Source organism: Opisthorchis viverrini (genome assembly GCF_000715545.1).
Source record: "Opisthorchis viverrini unplaced genomic scaffold opera_v5_15, whole genome shotgun sequence".
Taxonomy (NCBI): domain Eukaryota; kingdom Metazoa; phylum Platyhelminthes; class Trematoda; order Opisthorchiida; family Opisthorchiidae; genus Opisthorchis; species Opisthorchis viverrini.
The window spans coordinates 1,729,295-1,749,821 of record NW_008751671.1 but is presented as its reverse complement, the minus strand read 5'-3'; the positions used below and the strand labels follow the sequence as shown (position 1 = coordinate 1,749,821).

Genomic DNA, 20,527 nt, shown 5'->3' with positions numbered 1-20,527 from the left:
TCATTCGGTGCATACTTCATCTATGTACCCACACTACACGGTCACTGAACCGGTAATTCGACAGTAGCAAGCCTCCCGAAGCGACCGCTAAGATGCACCATGAGATCGTGGTATATTTGAAACAAATGAATGCTTTCAACCAATCATATGTTCCAGATACTCTGATTCTTTGGAAAGCACAAGAAAAAGGAACTCAAATATACCAGTGAGACTATACTTTCTGCAGTCATTTCTTCCTGATATTGACGCCCGTTCAGAATTAATCAATCAGATCACTTCTGATCGTTCGTATTCGTAGAGACAGTTATTTGTCTAGTATAATGTTCTGAGGTCTCAAATAAAAAAGACAGTACATTCGTCTTGGGATTCGATGGTTTGAGCAAAATAACGTGCAATGTTACAATGCCGTTTCTTTAGAGCTTGTATAGTGAGCTTACACGTACGTTTGCTTGCTCTAAATTCCCTCCCGCCGACAAATGACACGGAAACGGCTGACAGCTTGTGACGGAAAAAGGTTTTGAAGCAGCTGTCTAAACAGACAGGTAATTAAAACAGATCAACGCTGATTTCGACAAATACACTCATTTGCATATCAATTTGGTTCTCACGAGAGACTCAGCTGAATCTCGCGTTTATGCTATTCTTCAATGAATGCGCTGCACAAAGGCCGTGTTATGTTTAAGTTGGCACGATATTCGAGATATCGCAGCATGTTTTCATGAAGGAAACTACTCACAAAGTTGTCGAAGAGTTTTCAGCAACCTTGTGAGTAGTGCATTACGAATATACATGTATCGCGATATCATAGCGACTGAAACACAAGGCGGCCTGATGCAGCACATTCAGTGGCCTGGAAACATCACAAACGAGAGATTCAACTGGGTTCCAGGTGAGTCTCTCGAAAAACCAAATTAGTTTGTAAATGAGTGTATTTCGCAAACTACTCACAAGGAGGTCGAAGAGCTTTCAGCAACCTTTCATGAAGATCAACACTTAATTTGAAGCAGAAATTGGCAAACTGTCTGAAAACCGATTAACTAGTAAACATGAAACCAGACTGTGGAAACAGTTACGGACACAAGCGGCCGGAAGGGAGATTAGACCTACTCAAGCTCTGAAACTTCTCTACGTTGTCTTTCCCCAGAAACTGCAGAGATGAGAAAAGGCGACTGAAGAAAATGGGTTTGAGCAACAGTGAAATTGGATGGGAATTCTTTATCATGTCTCATAAAATATGTGTACGAGAAAGCAGCTGGTGATTTAAAAGAATGCAAATCAGAGGAGAAATAACATCTAGCAACGAACGAAAACTCTGCAGAGACGACAGATGAGTACGATGTCATATGAGCAATGCTTGATTGGGCAGCGCGCAAAACAGTTTACAAGGTCACTGAAACAGTTTGAGGAAACGGGAAAGTTCGGTCAAAAAATAATGAAAGACGTTTTTATAGATTGATTTGGGCACAGCTCGTGTCGCAATTCGTCCAGCCAAACCAAATTCTCCGTTTGCTTTCTACGCATTCGTTCCGAATGTTTCAAATTAGTTAGCACAATGTTTGGAAGACACTCTTCTTTGACTAATGTATTTTCAGATCGGCATTTGGGAAGTTCAGCACCAAACTGTAATTCCGTCACAAACGGTTGAACGGAACCTGAAGAAGTTAGGGCTTGTGGCAATGTCTGTTCGGAGACGAATCGTTTGGTAAGAAGAGGTTGGGATTCGGATGACTCAATCTTTTTAAATAAATTGCTATCGCTTTTGAAGATAGTTGTGCGTAAATCAAAGATCACAGGCAGACTTTCAGATTCACATTGAGCGGTGGTCGCGTCTGTTACCTGGAAAAGGAAGATGTATGGTACAGCATAAAAGCAGGCGACATACATGATTTTCGGAGAAGATAAGGAAAAAAGCATTTTCTGTGGGTGGTGGGAAATCTGCAACTCGTGAAGGTAAAGATCACGTCGGGTGCACCAAAAATAACGAACTTCCATGAACAGGGACACGTTCTATTAGCCCTAACCGGCAACAAATCTCGTGAATCCACTGAGTCCGCCAACCAAGTTGACCGTAGGCTCACCCGCATAGCTACATGCATACGTTCCTAATAACTTCTAATTAAGGTTGGGCCGATTTCGGACCCGTTTGACGAGGGTTTAACGCTTAATTTCGAGTCATTTGGTACATAGTGGAGGAAGAATTAGGCCGGTGAAGAAACTCTGGATGGCGTACCCTGTACTTAATGTACTCGTATAGATGACTAAAAGTATCTATATTTTTTATCAATGACGGTAACGAAGGCCTACAACTCTTCGTCTGTGTGGCAAAAATAAAGTATGAATTCAATCGATATGCCACATGTCTATCCAACATTCTTCCAATAATGCATATCGTGGAAGACAACTCAAGTCCAGATTTTAACGGTAAATGAGTGACTTTCGACGAGGAAATGGAGAAAGAGGATCTGAGAACAGACTGCAAAAACAAGCGTTGATGTCCACGGAATACTAAAGTTTGATCCCAATCCCTTCTACTGTATGAAGTGCAATTTTTTGTGACAGAAATGGATAGGTCACTCAGGTTAGATAAAAAGAGGGTTTGAGGAGGCAACACCAGGCCCTCGAATCGAATCCCCAATGGTGACACCAGAAATCAAGTAAGACCAGCCTATCGATCTCAGATGTAAAGGGGGTAGGGTAATACACAGCAAGAGACAAAAATGTATTCGTGGAAGTGAAAATGGCATACACTGAAATCATTGCCATTTCTGTGTACATCTGCCGTGAACACTTGCCAAAACAAGCGGCGAAATCGGATGTCGGCTTTGGCTGTAAGCAACTTAAAGTTATTTTTATCTCTAGATTAACACCACAAACTTTTCAACACGTCAAATGCTTCTGTTTCATCGTTCCATTAGCGAGATCGTATGAAATTATTGTCAATACTGCTGCATTTAATCGATAGGGGGCAAGATGGCTCAAGTGGTTAGAGCGCGAATTTACTGACCGGAAGGTCCGTGGTTCGAACCCGACCCCCGCCTCTCGACTTCCCCTGTCTAGGCTTGGGTAACCTGGCAGTATGTCGGCCCTCGTGGTTCCTTCGGGTGGCATGGTAGCTAGGCACCGAAAGGGTGCTACAGCTGAACAATTATTATTATATTATTTATATTTAACCGATAGTGACATTTAACTAAACGTACAATTGGATATTCTACTTAAAGGTTCCCCCTCAGAATAAGCCAATTGTTGAGAACGCGTATTCATCTTACGGAATATAAGTAAAAAAAAACAAGCTCGAACATTTTTTTACTCAATTTATGCATTCTACTGAGAGCTACAGTGACATGGGCCAGAATACCCGAATACATATCGGTTCCGTTACACCGGTTTTCACTGTTGACTGTATGTAATTCATATGTCCAGTGGCCATAATTTCAGGTATGGAAATAAGTCAAGGGTTCGGGAAGTGAAGAAAACTGGCTACCTGGGAACAGTCAGTTGGTTATCTCCAACTTTTCACAATCTTCATAGACGATTTGACGTTCACCAAGGCTAGAGGACTTGCATCTGAAGATAGTGACTATACCGGTAGTGGTTAGATATAAGAAGCAATCAATCGATCACGTGTTACGCTCTAAGTAAGACTCAAAAGGTGCATGTAGCAGAGTGTCCCCGAGTATTGCAAACGACGATGTATCCAACAATTGATTGATCTTTCTCAGTCACATTTATCAATCGCTCAATCACGGGGACTGAACCAAGTATTGAATTTAACTAAAGGGCGTTGCTAAACAGCTGTTTGGGAATGTTTGGAACTTCTCCAATCACTGCCACTCAAATACACGGACCTTGTAAGAGCCTAGCACACGAAAACCTTGAGCACCATGTGCTGGCTGTTTATGGCTTGGGTGATGATTTGATGCGAAACACAGTGGTTTGGATGTCTGCTACATACTCCAGTCAGTTTAGTGTCCAGTTCACATATCACGTTGGGTACAGTATTCTGCTATCTCAAACAATATGGATTAGCTCACTAATAATTGATAGAAAAATGTTTGAATGACGTTGCATCCAGAAGTGGGACTAAGTGGTCAGGTGCGCTGTGTTGGTAAAGATCCAACATTGACAGCCACAAACAACTCACTTTGCGATGATATCAACTCGGAAATTATGGCCACCTGGTGAACTAGATAAACGACAAGCAGTGATGCATGAATGTGAACCTTTTGCCTTGGCTAATGGTGTTGATGTCAGGAAAGTTCGTTGCTATTGACAGTTTCATAACAGGCACATTCGGATTGTCGTGCCTACTCTGAGGACTGAAGCAACATTAGGTGTCCTACTATTCCCATTAAATATACATACGTAATTGCTAAATAAAGATGGACCGAATGCGTCCGTGCAATCGTTGAGAAGCAGAAAGCGCCCACGACAAACGTAGTTGAGACAGCTCTTGTTAATCTCGACAGCGTCCATAAGTAGCGTGTAACCAGAGTGCAAAACTCTCTTCAGGACAGGGCAAACCAAGAAAATGAGTTCAGGCGGATAGTATAAGAGTGAATAATGCTAGGACAACTATGAACTTCGACATACCCCTTGCTGTTTTCGGGAGTTCATCCATCTAACAGTGCCTCTGAACAGAGTTTATGGTCAAGCAGGTTGACAATTTGTTTTCACATCTCAAAGAATTTTCAAGTTCTAAGGCAACCGACAGTAGCTCAAATTCAACGCTCGTCAAGCTCCGGTGACACCCAAGAAGTACCATATGTTTGTACATCGTGGCATACTGTACATTTGGTAGACATTAACAATCACTTGAACAACAACCTGGTACTAATTCTCCTAGTATCCAGGAGAAGTCGATTTATCTAATCTTTCCACATTCTACATTGATTATTAGCTAAAATATAACCTGGGCGTCGGTCAGGTGACTGCCTGGTAATTACTTTTTAACAGTTGGTGTTGATTCCTGCAGACGCGCAATCCATGGTAGTGAATATTGCTGGAGAACAAAGAGTGAAAGTGCAACCCTGTTATATGAAAATTCATAGGTGCAATGTTGTGTGTGGCCAGAAGATGCAACCAAGGGTAAGACTGGCTCACAAATTATGTTTAAAACCACTATAGTGCATCCATATTTAGCCACAGTAAGCTGAAGGAAGGCAAGGTTAAAACAGATAAGAATGTTGCGGCCATCGCAATGCATATTACGTCCGAAACCGTTCCTATCTGAAGAGTTGTCAATGGTAGGTCTAAATACCCTATGAAAATTCGTCGCATGATATAGCTTGTCAAGGAACTTAATTATGAGCAATGGGAAAAGAGGCACGTATGAACTTACAGACCCATGAAAGCCAGTTTGCCTCAAACTGTCTCTGGTAGGCGCACCTTGGCGAAACCTCAAAGCTGCTCTATTTCAATCGCGTCTGCTGCTAATCCATATATGAGAAAGTGAATTTTCCCGGCGTGCACCATTCTATACCAGATATTGTACCCTTTACAAGACCCACTGTACGTCCTCAAATGAGTTTGTGCTCATCGTTAGCCCAGTGACATGGTTTCATCAACCGATCTAATAGGGAATGGGAGCAGAGCATTGCACGCCATAGCGAATACCATGAACCCCAGTGTTTCACCCTCAATCGTTTATGCCTTCAACACCATAAACTAATTGGTGACCTGCCCGATTATGCAAATTATAACATGATGCGACGTATACCGGCGTTGTTCTGTACAATCAAACCGATTTTTAAGAAGAGACTATTCGAAAACGAAAAGTATCTATTGCAGAAAGAACAAGGGGTACCGATTGTCACCAAACTTTTTCAAAGAACAGGTAACCCTTAGTTCGTTCGAATGTTGTCAGCTAAATGCGGGGATAATAACGTAGATTTCTCGTTTGAAGAGAGACAAAAGTGAAAAGAATAGTTAATGTACCCATTACTGTGCGATTATCCACGCGAACTCCTTGAATCAAATAATTTCAACTTATCTCGTTCGAATAGTAATGTGACACAAACTAATATCTGATTTGGTCTCTCCTCAAAACAAACGTCCGTGCACAGAGAAGACAAAAGGATTTCAGTGTCTGTCAGTTCCAAAAGCCTGTTTACTCGTCTGTTGCTACACTTGGTCCCGTTTTTGATTTCCACTGACCAAACAACAGTCGTTTGGCTTCACCTGGTGTGTCGATCAGATTTTATTTGTCACTAATGCAACTATCAATAAGCATCTAACCCGATGTTTTGACACTATATCCTCCAAAGTCTGAGCATCTGATACAAATACCTGCTCGTTGCATTGGTTTGTGTACCTCGAAATTTCAAGAACTTGGTAGAAGATTGTGAAAGAGAGGGGTTGGTTCTACTGTTATCCGAAATTGAGCAATGTTTGTCCATAATGGATTGTTTAGTTGCGTGTTATCAAAAGCTCGTCTTTTTTATCGTGAATACAAGTGTGTTAGTTATGGACCACACATATAAAACGCATTAAGGTCACGATCAGAGATGTACGGAGGGACGCCTTACAAGTGCATGAACAATGAGTATGTGAAAATGTGACGAACATTTGAACATAGGGGCAGGGATTTCATTGATCAGTGTCCAGGCCTGAAAGGTCCAAATGCATACGCTTTGCAGTATGCTAAACATTTTGGTTTATCGAAGACCTCGATGTTAAAAGGTAAAAATGAAGTTTGAAGAATACTGGAGGTGAATTATCCACCTACGGTCCTAAACCCCTTTTCTGTTTAACTGACTTTATATTGGAATGCTTCCAAAGCAAAACTACGGACAAATGAGAATTGTGCAGGAAAAATGTATAAAAAAATTCATGGACTATTATTGTTATTAGTAACCGGCCTCGTCGGTCATTTTTGTGGAGAGGGATGAACACCTCTGAGATTATTTTGAGTCTGACTACATAAAAGCGAAGACAAAAAATCTACCAAATAGAGTGGCACGACTCGTTATTAACCCACTCATAGCTTTTGGAGGGTAGAAAAAGCACAGCAGACAAGTGCTAGAGCAAAGTTTGAGTTGTTGGCACACTGATATGCGATTATTGTTTCGAGAGACGAAGTTTTTCACTATCACTATCACGACGGGCAGTACACCAGCAGTAAACATTCGTGTCGAGCCGCCAAACAAACATGGAGAAAAGCAATAATGAAGCGTGAAAAGAAACTGCGCAGGGACATAGTGTTAGGGTCTTATGTCCTTAGGGAAAATAGTTGAAGGAATCTAGTAAGCTGGTATCCGTCTCCGGATTTGTATGTCACATCGGACCACGCCGATGTATCTGGCGCAGAATAGGTAACAGCATATGCTCTTTATACATGCGCAACCAGCTGAGGAACATTTAGCCTGTGCAAAAACGAGGTATTGGGATCGGAGAGTGAATAGGAGTTGACCGTTCCGAAGAGCATGATGAGCACTAACTCACTACTACCGTAGGGACAAGAAAGCAGTTGAGGAAGATTATGAAGAAAACCGGTCGGAGGACCGTACCATTAAAAAGAAGCACCTCGGGCACAAATACATACCTATCTGGTGTTGGCCAAGATGGATTTCGGTGAGTAAAACAGTGTTCAAAGGCAATCACTTCTTGCAGTATTTTGGACTTTAAATTCCAGAATGAACCCTTTCCAGGTTCATACATGAAACACATAAAACACGACACAATATAGGTCAGCACGATAAGATACATACATAATGTGGGGGTAAGACAGTAGAAACAAGGACATAAATCGGCAACTCTAGTGAGGGGTTTGAAGTTGCGAACCGCATGAGGGTGGCGTTCGCCTAGATGATAGTGGAAGCTATCGTTTTCATATGATTAAAAACAAAAACTTTTTGCATCGTATTCGAGTGAGATATCACCAAGGTGAGTGACCAAACATTTTTTACGAACCTCACTCAATATAAAAGCGTAATACACAAGGGAAGACAGGCTGGAGATGAACAGTTGGACTGGTGAATAACCGCATGTCCGCCAGCTGGGATTGGTTACGTTGCATATTTTCTGGGGTTCACCGTTACGGACACCCAGCAAAGTGTGGACTCAATTTCAGAAAAGCTTGTTGGGAAATTGGTAGCTGCATGGTATTCGTCCATCACAGCCTTTGAAGAAGTTTTAAACGAATACGGGAGGGATAACTATGTAGTTCGTGCGCGCGGCGGACAAAAACTATCAAGGCTCTTCTAAGTTATGGGTTGCAGTCCATGAAACTAAGCGAAATTCGAGAAATTACCAACACCGACTTCCTAGTGATATTTTGATAAATTAATACCTCTTCTGTTCATATCAGGACACCAATAGCTCAGTGAACACTAGGGATAAAAAAGTAGTGACCTTTCCTGCCCAAACATATGCAATCGTCAGAACGCTTAACAAAACTCAACTTTTCCTCTCGGTCCAGCTTGATCGTTGACCTTTCATAGTTGGGATAGATGGGCATCCGTTAATCACGCATGTGAGGTAGGTTCGTTCAGCTGTCCGGTGTGAGGAACGTAAGTTGCATGTGAGAAGCTGACTAGGCACTGTGGACCTAAAGCTGCATGTTAGCCACGCACGAGAACTGGGTTCTCGTGACTGTATAGCATGAGTACAGACAGACTCTCCGAGCAGTTTTAACTAACGGCTTGAGTTATTTATCCATGGTGGGTTTAGTGGTTGGTGGTATAATTGGCAACCCACGAGCTACTTCTGTAACGTCAAGTGATGTGACAGCTGCGGGTGCCGACTGCTCCCAGGGCACTATCAAGCAGTTAACCAGAAAAAACTCGACGTATGGGCGAAGTTCATATAGAGCTCAAGACAATATTTGAGTATTTTATTCATTTGATGAAATACTGTGAGCACAATTTATATTTCGGAGGCATTACATTTTCCCAACCTCGCACGAATTACCAGAGGTTAGTAAGCGTTTCTCTCACGACGATAACTTTGAATAACGCTTCTTGAGGTACGAGGACACAAGCCTCTGTATCAGTTTATTCGAGCGGAGGATACCAGACACGAATTTATATACAGGAGTCATGTTCCTGCATATTTCACGTTAACGAGTGTGCTTTAGGCTATAGCAACTTTCGCATCTTATTATTGCTACAGAACTATTTAAAACATTCGTCCATCTTATGCGAGTCACATTTTCCGGCAAGTTATATTTTATCAAACACTTTTCTAATTCGAGTTATTTGTTAACTTTGGAAAGTCGCTCACTTAAACAACTCATCTATATCATGAATTTACAGAAAAATGCACTAGGCATAGGCATTCATATGCATGAAGTGGCAATCTCGAAAGAATCATTATTTCTGGGAAATAGTTTCCATTCACCAGATATAAATAGCCGTATGGGCATGTATAGTTCCACCCCCGACAATGATTCGCAATGGAAAGCAAATTCCCCAGGTAAAGGGCTGTCTGACATGGGCAAAAATCTCAACCAAATTAATTGGTGGAGGAGCGCACAAAATTTCGAGTACAGATCGACTGACTGTGAGGGAACCTACAAATAGGCTCACACTAAGATTATATGAGGCTGTACCAACTGTATGGTGAGTGGAGTAACTATGGGATTTTTTATGGTAACTGCAGTTTGTGGAGCAAAAAGCTGATGTTTTGAAAGTTAATACATAAGAACACCACAAAACAGTAGGCACTTCTCATTTCTCTGGTTACCGAAGCAAACGGATCAACAGGGATGTCATAAACGTGGTGCAGGGTAAACATATGGGATCACTTCAATTCTCAAGCGTAACGGGTTCACTGATTTCGCGAATCGTAGCGATCGCGACAGGTTCACGGAAATTCTCCCTTATCTCCAGAGAGATATATGTGGAGGTCTGCTACATTGGGAAAGCCGCTTCAACTATGCAACGCAACTCAGCTTTTCGTTGTGGTCCATATATAAAATAAGCACAGGCCAACCTGAAAACTGTCTGTGAACTGTTCCCCGCGTGTCCGTTTCGGCCCAGGCGAAAGCTGCTCACACATAAGCGGAAGACGGATTCACTCGAGCATACGAAGTGCTTTTGGAAGCAGGCTTGAAGCACGACAGTAAAAAAACAGTCTCACTAGACTGATACTGGTAAGCATAGTCAGTTTTTGGTACTTGTATTCGAGTTACTGGGGAAGACTGTAGTTCAGCCTCTGGTGACTACAATAATTCATAGGAAAGTGATAGATTTTTCATGTTCCAAATAAAATTGGGTTAACACATTCACATAGACTATTCTGAAAACACCTTGTAATCTAACAGACCTAACTAAATTCATTGTCATCAGCAAATGACAACGTTACAGCACCCGTTTAAATAAGTTTATGGATCAGTGGTCGTATACGTATTCTCCATCAGGCAGATGGAAAATTACGTCGGGGAATTGACGATAGCCTCGTCCAGCTAATTCCAGCTGGAGGTTGCATCGAAACCAATGCCCAAAGCATCCTATCACCCGTCTGCGGGCGACCACATGCTGGGTTGTAAGATGATATGTGGATCAATGAATCCAAGTGTAAACAGGCTCCAACTTCAAATTATTCCTCATTAATATTATCACCTGGTTGGACCAGTCATATTAAAAAGAGGTTTCGAAAAAGCCTGAAGCCTAAGCTATTCAAGACGGCCCAATAATGTTCAGTGGAGCAGAATTTATTCGAATGCGAAGCTATTCTATTCCGATAATGATGCGTACTGTCTAGCTTGCCTGAAGGCTCAAATAATTTAAAACACATCCAAGCATTTCAATCTGAGTGGACGCCATTTCTCATCTACTCCATGTTACCCTCAGTCGTTCTGCTTATCTCTTCCGGTGTTCGACTCCTCCGTTTTATGTCTGTTCACAACCAACCTTGCAACCTCGGACTCTAGTCACGAGCATTGTACTGGGAAGTGCAATCTGATAACCTACTGACATCCTGTTCGCGATCGGAAGAGATGCGATGCGGATTTCGGAGGCTCTTATCCATTTGAAGTTACCACAGTACTGGCTAAGCCGACAGAACTAATGAAGCAGCTGAATAAACATTCAAACTTGGGGCAATTACATCCGAGAACAGTTAGGACCTATTCACATTTGCGATGGAATCACATTAAAATATCCCGAGTTGAGTGCTCATCTATTCCAAGTTGTATACATATCTTCAGGTGCTTTTAAGCACTTCCATTGGATAATAAATCATAATCAACATTAAACCTATCTTTAGCTCTGTTTCATATCAAAAGTAGAATCGAATTGGCTTCTTGCCTCACTCTACAAGCCTTGTTGGTCGGAGGTTACTTTAGAACTACTATTTGATATTTGCAGAGTCTCTATCAAGTGAAATCAGTCAAAGCATTAGTTAGATACAACAGGAGCGATTTGCGGTCCGGTTCCCTGAACACTGAGGGATTGACGGCTAATATTAGGGAGATATGTTGCTGCATCACTGGGGCAATAAGTTGAACGTTAAGAATAAAATGTTCGAAAAGCTGAACACGTCGTGCCCTTGTTTCGCTGCTTCCCAGAAATCGTTAGGCTAAATAAAACAAATCCATCAACATGTTAGTCCACTTAGACGAATTATTCAGTGTTTGTATCAAAGTTACCCCCAGGTTTTGACCACATATATTTATTTCGTTTTTCATACTCCGTATATCGAAACGGCTAATAACCGTTACCCTAGCAACAGGTGTTTGGGATTGATCTGCAGGATCATCATTATAGTTAGACCGAACCACTAAGAAACCTTGTCCCCGACTGATATACCTGAGCAGTCATTCTGGGGAGTAGCAATAAGTTGAAGGATATTAATAGACGGGTTTGCCGCTCCATAGATGACTATACTGTACATATTTTCTCCCACAGATAGGTGGTAAGGTGTGGATGGGTGATTTAAACTAGCTACGCTAGAGCGTACAATTGCCGTGGTTTTTGTGGTAGGAAGTGCGGACAGTGATGTTGAATGACATCAAACCAATGGGGCGGCGTTTGAGTTTCGTCCGGAACGACCGATTTAGGCAAACTGCTATAAAAGGAATCCAAAATGGTAAAAATTTACCACGCTGTTTTCCTGTGTAATCCCATATTGACAAAAGCTCTCTGTTGCGACTTGTATGGGGCTGTTACCATGACAGCCAAAGGGAGGGGGACCCGGATGCGGTGAAGCCGTTTGAGTGCCGGCAGCAGTTTTTGCGATGTGGCGCAACAAGCAACATAGCAGAGCGACCAGTTAAAAAGGAAGGTTGCACGCGTAGTGGAACTATCAATAAAATGCAAACACTAGCATGAGCCAATTGGCCATAACTACCGTACCTAATGGTTGAGAACCGAGGACTATATTCTGTCCACTTAACTAGGTGGTGCATATGAAATTTTTCTGGCCAAACAATTGTACTGAACGTGTGGTGAGCGGATACGACAAATATTAGGCGATTTTCAAATGGGACAGAAGGAAACACATCGCTACGTGTGTCTTCGTTCAGGTTTTATTACAATCAAACTTCGCATTTTAAAATTTCCCAAATACGTTTCCATTCTATAATATTGTGATAGATTTCCAACAGAAAAAGTAAGTTTATCATTCTTTTCATTGAGAAGTACCAAGAATTCATGGGTACTTAACCACATGAAATTTACTTCATTTTTCTAGGAAAATCCCTCCCCAAATACTCTCCACCGGGACTCAACTCGATACCCCCAGTTGATAGTAGTCCGGAATCTATTTCTATTAGCCCACTCTGCTACACTTTGGCAAAGCGATTGTACTTCCCAGTGGTTGATCGACCACAGTCTTCCGTTTCCAATTATCAGACCACAATTTGAGTGAGCCCAAGTTGGTCGTGGGATAGCTTATCTACTTGGTTTTGCCCCATCAAACCTATACGGGGGCATCAGCTGAACAACTCCGGCTCAGCGTTCAACGGTAAATAACGTTAAATTCGAGTCAGACACAATATTTGACATATTTCGTCTTCACTGATAAGTTGGAAATTGCGCCTTCATTAAAATGCATCGTTTGTTTTCCAAAACGCATACAGGAATATCAATTTGTTATCCGAAAAACTGACAGCCCTATTTCAATGAAAAGGTTAAGTAAAAGGACGGCTGAACTGAAAACAAAACAAACTCAGTAGCTAGAGTGAGGTGGATATCGGAATGTTTATATGAGAGAAAACGGATAAAAAGAATAAGCTTAGTACATGTGATGGTAAAACGTCAGAAAAATTCTAGCGATAAACCAGTAAATGAACCGTGAGCCACGACCCTATTTTCAGGTTTTGCCTTTGGCAAGTCTAAAGTGGAGCAAGACATCCAGAGCAGATGAGGTAAATAGAAATTACGACACAATCATATATCATATTAGATATCATAGCTGTTGATGATGTGGGTTTTGGATAATCGCGAATGGAACATTATTGACTGTATGAGTATTACACAGGTAACATTGTTATAAAGTCACATGTTTATCTAACTGTGTTAGAATAGTTGGCCCCTGATCGAACCTAAGGGCATATAGATGACCACAACTACTAACCCACCGCTACGCACAACTACGCACTGATGATGTCACCTCGATTGGTGACGAAACGTTTGCAACCAAATTGTCCAGCTCAGCGAACAAGCCAACGACCATACAGATGACCTTTAAATCGTGTCCAATAACAACCACATCATATCTCGACGGTTAACACAGGTCACAGGCTGATCGATCATGTGGTCAAATCCACGGATTTGCACTCATAAGCATTGACCCCGGTATGGAGCAACGTTATTTGCATACGAGACAGTTACAAATAGAGGCTGGTAAATGATTTGTAAACCTGGGGAATCTATGACGGTCAGGTTTGAAGTAAGACTGTGGTACATTCAAACAGCATCTTGAACGTTCAGTCATGAAACAGACCGCCTTAAGAATACAAATGAGAACGGGGAGTAGTGTACAGAAACCCATCGCTGAACTATTTTCTCAAATTTCTTTCCCACCTTACGTACCCGGATTTAGAGCACCCAGTCCAGGTACCGTGTATTCCCGGGTACAAGCGTGAAGCGAGGGAATGACACATGGGTTGAAGGGTTATAGGGCCAAATGGACTACACCATGACCAAATCAGGTTGGGGAAGAAAGAGTCTTTCATTAGTGGTAAGAAGGTGAAAAGAACGCAGATGATCTCACCCAAGTTCTTCAAATGAAAAAAAAACAGCTTGTGTTATTGACTCCCAGAACATCCTATGGAGTCATTTGTTCTTGACAGGTATTGGATGGTGTCATTTCTAGCAAGCACTTCATAAAGCTTAAGTCGAAAATTGTATACTAGCATCAGCAACTACATTCCCGAAAGTAAATGATTCGTCGGGACACCGTAGAATTCGTCGACGTACCAACCTGGTTGATATAGTCTGTCAATACTCCACAATCTTCACGGATCGAAGGCGTTGCATAGGGACGGAAAACATCGACCAGATAGCCCAAAACAACCAATCTAGACGACGGAGTTCGATCAGTTTCCCAGCTATTTGATGAATAAGGCCACTGGATTGACAACTGATGAGACTTCGCCAGTATCGACCACCAGAAATGTCCTTAAAACTGGTTAGTTGATTGACACTACACCAAAGTCAGCACTAAAGCTCACGAATGGTTCACTGATCAGTAGGCAGCGACACAAAACTAGTTCGTAGTAGAATTACGTCCTCTCTAGTTTGTGTTCAGATTGACTTTATCCACCAGGCTTGAGGACGTTTGTCTATTGACTTTTGACTGTGTTACACGTGTTGTGCACTTTTGTATTTTTCCTGTGATAGCTGAGATTTCAAAAGTTTAGTCGTGTAAAAGAATTCGATGAATTGAATAAAGCAGGAACATTTTTTCGTTATCACAATCAAGCTGCTCAGCGGTTGCCAAAACAAAAGAACACACAGAAGAAGGTTGGGCTGTTATCAGCAATATATAAGTGCCGATAACAGATGTCAAGAAGAGAATGGTCAATTTCGTTTGTCGTATGTCGCAGACACAAGTTACTGAGCAAACATCAAGACTATCATACTCGGTTTATACCTATCCAAGACGGCTTTGTCTCAGAAGAGTAAAACTATCAGATCTGTTGTTTGGCCGACTATGGTTAGAAGCGAGTACTGGAAATTTCCATTCATTGTGGACTGGTAGCCAAACACTTTTCAAACTTCTCTGAAAAGCGATATCCGTTAAATCTTGTTTATTGCCCCACTGTTATGTATATCTTTAAGTCAAAGCGAAAAGTGGGACGGGCTGTCTGTGAGATTTCAAACAATCCACTAACTGCATAGGACGCAAGAGTTTTCAGTCACAGTTCAACGATGTACATGGGTTCGCAAAACACCTACCTTGACTACTTTGGGCTCATCCGTAGATGAACAGAAAGTACTCTCTGAGGGGCAGTGAAGAGACCAGATAAACAGAGGCTCCACTTGGAAAACTACAACCTCCATGCGTCGCCGGATCTTGAGCAAAGCCCAGATGGTAGTGGGGATATCGTCCATGCAACCGTCCTCTAATACAATACAAAAATGTCACTCTGGAAATCATAAATGTGACTTATCCGTTCAGTGCAGAACAGCCACGGCGGCTCGATGCTTTTGAATCTCTTTGTATCAGCATCTCAACAATGCCACATCTACTTGCATAGGATATCATCCTTGACAACATATTTATGCACTGAGAGCAATGCACTAACATACATATTTGGACCATATCACACAGAGAATGGTGAACGAGACTGCAATGTGATTGGATCATTCTGTCCTTTGGTACATTCAGGCATAGTGATCACAAAAGCAAATTGCTTTCCATTTACACATTACGAACCTAAGTAAATACCGTTGGAACAAGTTACTTACGTCCCTTAAGCACTATATCCCATTAGACTTCTCCGAAAAGAATCTACGTACAGTCAGGACTACGCTTCTTGCCAGCTATGACCCAATGTGCGACCACCCCCAAGGAGGACCTAAACACTCTATATGGGAAGGAGTCTTTCTCGCAAGGATTGTTATGCAAGGTTCAACATTCTAATAATAATAATTGACGCACATATCCTATTCCAAAAAGTTGCATCAGGGTTGTCCCGCGAAAACGTTCATAGTGAAGTACAGGGCTCACTAAGCTGAAGAGCATCCTTGGTCGTGTTAAAAACAGTCATCCGAAGGAAGATAATGAAAACAAAACGTGTTTTTGGAATAAAATGCAAATTCTTACCCGTTCTATCGAGGAAATGGAAGGCTTTTGTGGTTGAACCGATTCGGTTGTGTCGTGCACGTGAGTGGATGACCTACTTAAAATGTTCAGAATGTCCCCAGTTCGCCTCAAGAAAACTTGATCGAGACTGAGGAGACGTTGATTATCTTTAATGAAAGCAGCATCTGTACATGATTTGGATCGATAATGCTTGGACGTGGAGCAGGTAGTCGCCAGCTGGGTGCAGTGACACGGGACTAGTGACTGGTCTCGGATGGCCATTGCCAAACTTGCGTCTTCCTCGTCGTCTGCTGGCTCATCTTCCTCCATCTCTTCCTCGCCATCATCATCTTCTTCAACGGCTTCTGTGTCGCTCTCCGCCTCATCTGCTGGGAAGCTGCCGGACAGATGAATTGTGTTTCCAGGATCATCTTGAATGAATGGAGGGAGAGTTTTTTTCTGGTAGTAATATAATGCCTGTGGTCGATAGGATCGAAACCCTATTAGAGCGCGAATTTCATTCGGACCTGCTCGAAAATATCTTAAGGCATACATTAATTATTTTAGTGGGAGGGGACATGTGATTGAGTGTAGATCGGTAGGGTTGTTTTACGTCAGTAGTTCTAGGTCCCAGAGAGTTGTGCAATCCTTTCAGTTATGAACCACCTGCCGCAATAAACATAACTGCGCAGTTTGCGTAAACCATAGGAAAAAAATAGGGTAACTTCATCTGTTGGCTCACCGGTTAGCCTGCGAATCAAATGCGCCTAACATAGCACTTCGCCACTCTTCTCTTGTTCATCCTTTATCTCGTTCATTTCATTTGTAGTAGATTAGAAAAACTCTATCACCCTCAAGCCGTTCAGTTGTGTGTTGAAAACAACTACATCCGTAAGACTCAAAGCTTATGCTTCTTAAGTTACGGTGTTTCTAAGAGTGAAGTTTTGACTGTTCTTAAAGTTGCGCGCCCTTTGAGGACGATCAACTGGAACAAATGAGCGATACCATCAAGCACGATGCTGGAATTCGCACACTATCGAACTGAGATGAGAACTTGACTTGGCTAAACGCTAACGATGTAACATACCAACACAAAGTGGAATCAAACACAAGTTGAAACTAATTACAGCAGAAAATAACGTATTGCACCAACGTCGCTGGCAGCAAACTGCTCAGATCTTGGATCTAAGCAACAAGAGACTTAGTATTTACCTATTGGTCCGCTGTGACACGTAAATATACCCATGTTTCTGATCCATAGCCACCTTAATCAGTCACTGACGTAGCGGATTAGGCGTAAAATAGAAACCAAGGCTCCTTGGACATGACCCACTGGCCCATGGATACATGCCCACCCATGACTACAGGATGGTGACTTTTCGGAAGGCAAATTCAACAACACTGTCAGTGATACCTAGTAACCTAGCCAACTTATGTTATAAAAGCTGCTATAGCTCGAGATCAAGTTATCGAATGATCATCATGCACGTTCCCAGTTCCGTTGGGGCTTCGCAAGCGCTTCACCTGAGTCCCTCCGTCAAAATAATCAGGGAACACTACTTAGCAGAATGTACACACACACCAACTCAGTTGTTGGGCTGTGGATTCTGAGTTTTTCGCTACGTCCTCCAGCCAGAGGCTGAGAAGCAATAGAGAGGCCAAGCACATTCGGCAACCAACTTCATGTCCAGACTCCTCGAGAAAGTTGTTCACGGCCCCTAACCAAACTTTCCAAGTGAGTGTATACACCAAATCCATTACAGATGTCACCAAAAGAAATCATTTAGCATGCTTCATGTTTTGTAGGACTGATAAAATGTACTATATCTATATATCACTGTATTGGCGGTGAAATGGATTATCAACACACAAACCAAGCAAACATCGATCGAACACAGGCCTCCAAACCAGTGTTTTATTCATCCAACAAACCACCGCCCGTCTCTGTGAAAACGGGAGCCGAAGTTACTGGAGCCAGGACAAAGGTCAGGTCACGTATAGCCTACAAAGACCAAGTGATGACAATTAGGTTTACGTGAAGTTATGCAAATGATTGGCTAGTTTGGCTAATTTCAACCCAACGACCGGCTATCGCTAGGTATGAGTGCATATGCGACCAAAGACAGAGCAGTTCGGTTAAGTTTTTCCGCTCACAAACGGTGCGTCAAAGTGCAGTGGTTCCACTTGCTGCGGCTTCGTTCATCGAGGATAGGGAGAATAAGGGACTGAAAGTCACGAGTTGGAAGAGACCGCCCGATCAGATCATTGACTTCGAATAGTTCTATTTTTCGGGTGTGGCGGGGATTGAGATCTACGTGCCAGAAGCACGTGACGCTGCGGTGGGAATGTAACGAATTGGCCAGATTTAGCATAGATGCAGTCTAGCTCCAATATCCAAATTTAGAGGACAACAATGCGGGAACAGTTGGGGAGTAAGTTAGAAACGTGACCGAGGGTGCACGCTGAAAATGTTTTTCTTATTGACGTAGTTACAAATTCCGAATAGGTTGAAGCTACACTTCACTCGTGCTTGAATGTAGTAAAGCAGTGGCTGCCAGGCACAAATGATCTGTGATCGGAGTTATGGATGGGGGGTGTATTGAAACGACCTGAGTTTCTATTGTAAATGGAAGTTGGCTATGGAGTGCTTTTGATTTGAGCACACTGTGCATGAGAACAGACCGATTCAAACATACCAATCTGCTAAAATAACTTTTTCAGTGCACCGTATGGTGGTTCGAGTATCAATACCACCTGATGAACATCATGCAAATTACAGATTTTCATGATAAATGGCAAAACTAGCTCTTATTAGAAGCAGAATTGTGGCGTCTCAGTGGAACAGCAAGCTACTTGTTTCGATGAATACACCCATTTGCATAGTACTCTAGTTGTTACGGCAGAAGTACTTGAAATCCAGCTGAATCTCTCCATTACGATGTTCTCCACACTATGAACGAGGGATTCAGATGAGTTCACATTAAAAATTAAACTGGTGAGCAAACTAGTTCATTTGTCGAGTTTCGTGCAATTCGGGTTCAAGTACAACATACCGTCGAAGGAAACTCGTTCACCGATGAGCCTCAAGAAAGGCCAACAGGTTGTCGCCTGTCGGAAAGATTTCAGCAACCTCATGAGTAGCGTGCTACATCTATATTGGTTGTTTCTTTTACTAAAAACTCTGTTCTTCGTTGACAATCAGTGTCTCGTTGATACATTCCGATTCCTTTCGCATGATTAGCTATTGATTCGGTGTTTGAGTTTACCGAGGTGCCGCACATGCGACACACTTCAGTCGAATTTGGTAGTCACCTCATACAGATAGCTCCATACGCAGAAGAGATTATCTGGTCATACGCACGATCTTCTTGCATGTGTGTGACTGTCAGTTTGCAGACCAATTTGTAAGGGGGTTTCAACCAAATCGAATCGGTGGTTTTCGGCGATTACTTTTCCGATGGTGCCACAAACAGATACCAGTCAAGCACAATAACACAACTCCAGTCTTCCGAGTAAAAGACTTAGTATTTTTTGAAGTAGTGAAGAATAAATAAATGACTGAAAACGATTTACAGACCAATCAGCTAACACATAATTGATCAATCGCTAGGTAGGATCAGCTGTGAGCCATTACCTGGCAGAGCACAACTGGACGACTCTTGCGAGCTCAAAGATCTGTGTGACGAGGCCAAAGAGTCTTATCAACTTGCCGCTTATTCCCTAGTTCGCTTTTCAGCCCTCACTTGTCCTTGACTGTCCACCTGCTTTTGCTTCACTCATCGTTTAATCTCGTCTGTGCACTATGAAAAGCTCGTTCGAAATACTGATATCAAACAATGGATTCAAAAACCAGTGTCCAGAATTATAAGTTTTAGTCTAAAGCATCCAAGCGGCAATCTGATGCCTCATCCTATCCACGAAAGTTGATTATATGATGAAGTCAATGTAGAGTATGTTGACGGGTATGAACTGTCCGATGGACAGACTTGTTTGTCACATTGCTGTCCACAAGAAAAACGAATGTCCCTTGGCGTTTACGATAAACGCTATTGAACAATAGTAAGCACAATTCAATTATCTATAAGCATTCAGGAGATCACAGAAGATCGAAGCAAGCGATCGTGTAGATCTGTGCTGAAATACTATCCCCATTTCATTACGGGACTAAGGAACCAGACAAATCTGTCCGTATTACGACAATCTCAATCGCCTGGGGATATCGTCCGGAGCATTGTATAATTTCCTTATCTGTACTGACAAGTACACATTTCGGTTTTAGTCTTTGATCAAGTAGGGTTCTGTTTAGTCAGAAGCAAGCAATAAGCCATTTCGAGGC

General features: G+C 42.2%; 1 protein-coding gene across 1 annotated transcript in view; it reads right to left on the bottom strand.

Annotated features, from left to right (window-relative positions):
• Positions 1-1,213: 1,213 nt before the first annotated feature.
• T265_01406 (hypothetical protein) overlaps positions 1,214-20,527 on the bottom strand; it is a gene marked incomplete at both ends in the record, with an annotated part of 122,912 nt that continues 103,598 nt past the window's right edge. The window contains 2 exons of the mRNA XM_009165432.1: positions 1,214-1,836; positions 16,213-16,691. Of these exons, the coding sequence (XP_009163696.1) occupies positions 1,423-1,836; positions 16,213-16,691 (893 nt within the window). The remainder of the gene's footprint in view (positions 1,837-16,212; positions 16,692-20,527) is intronic.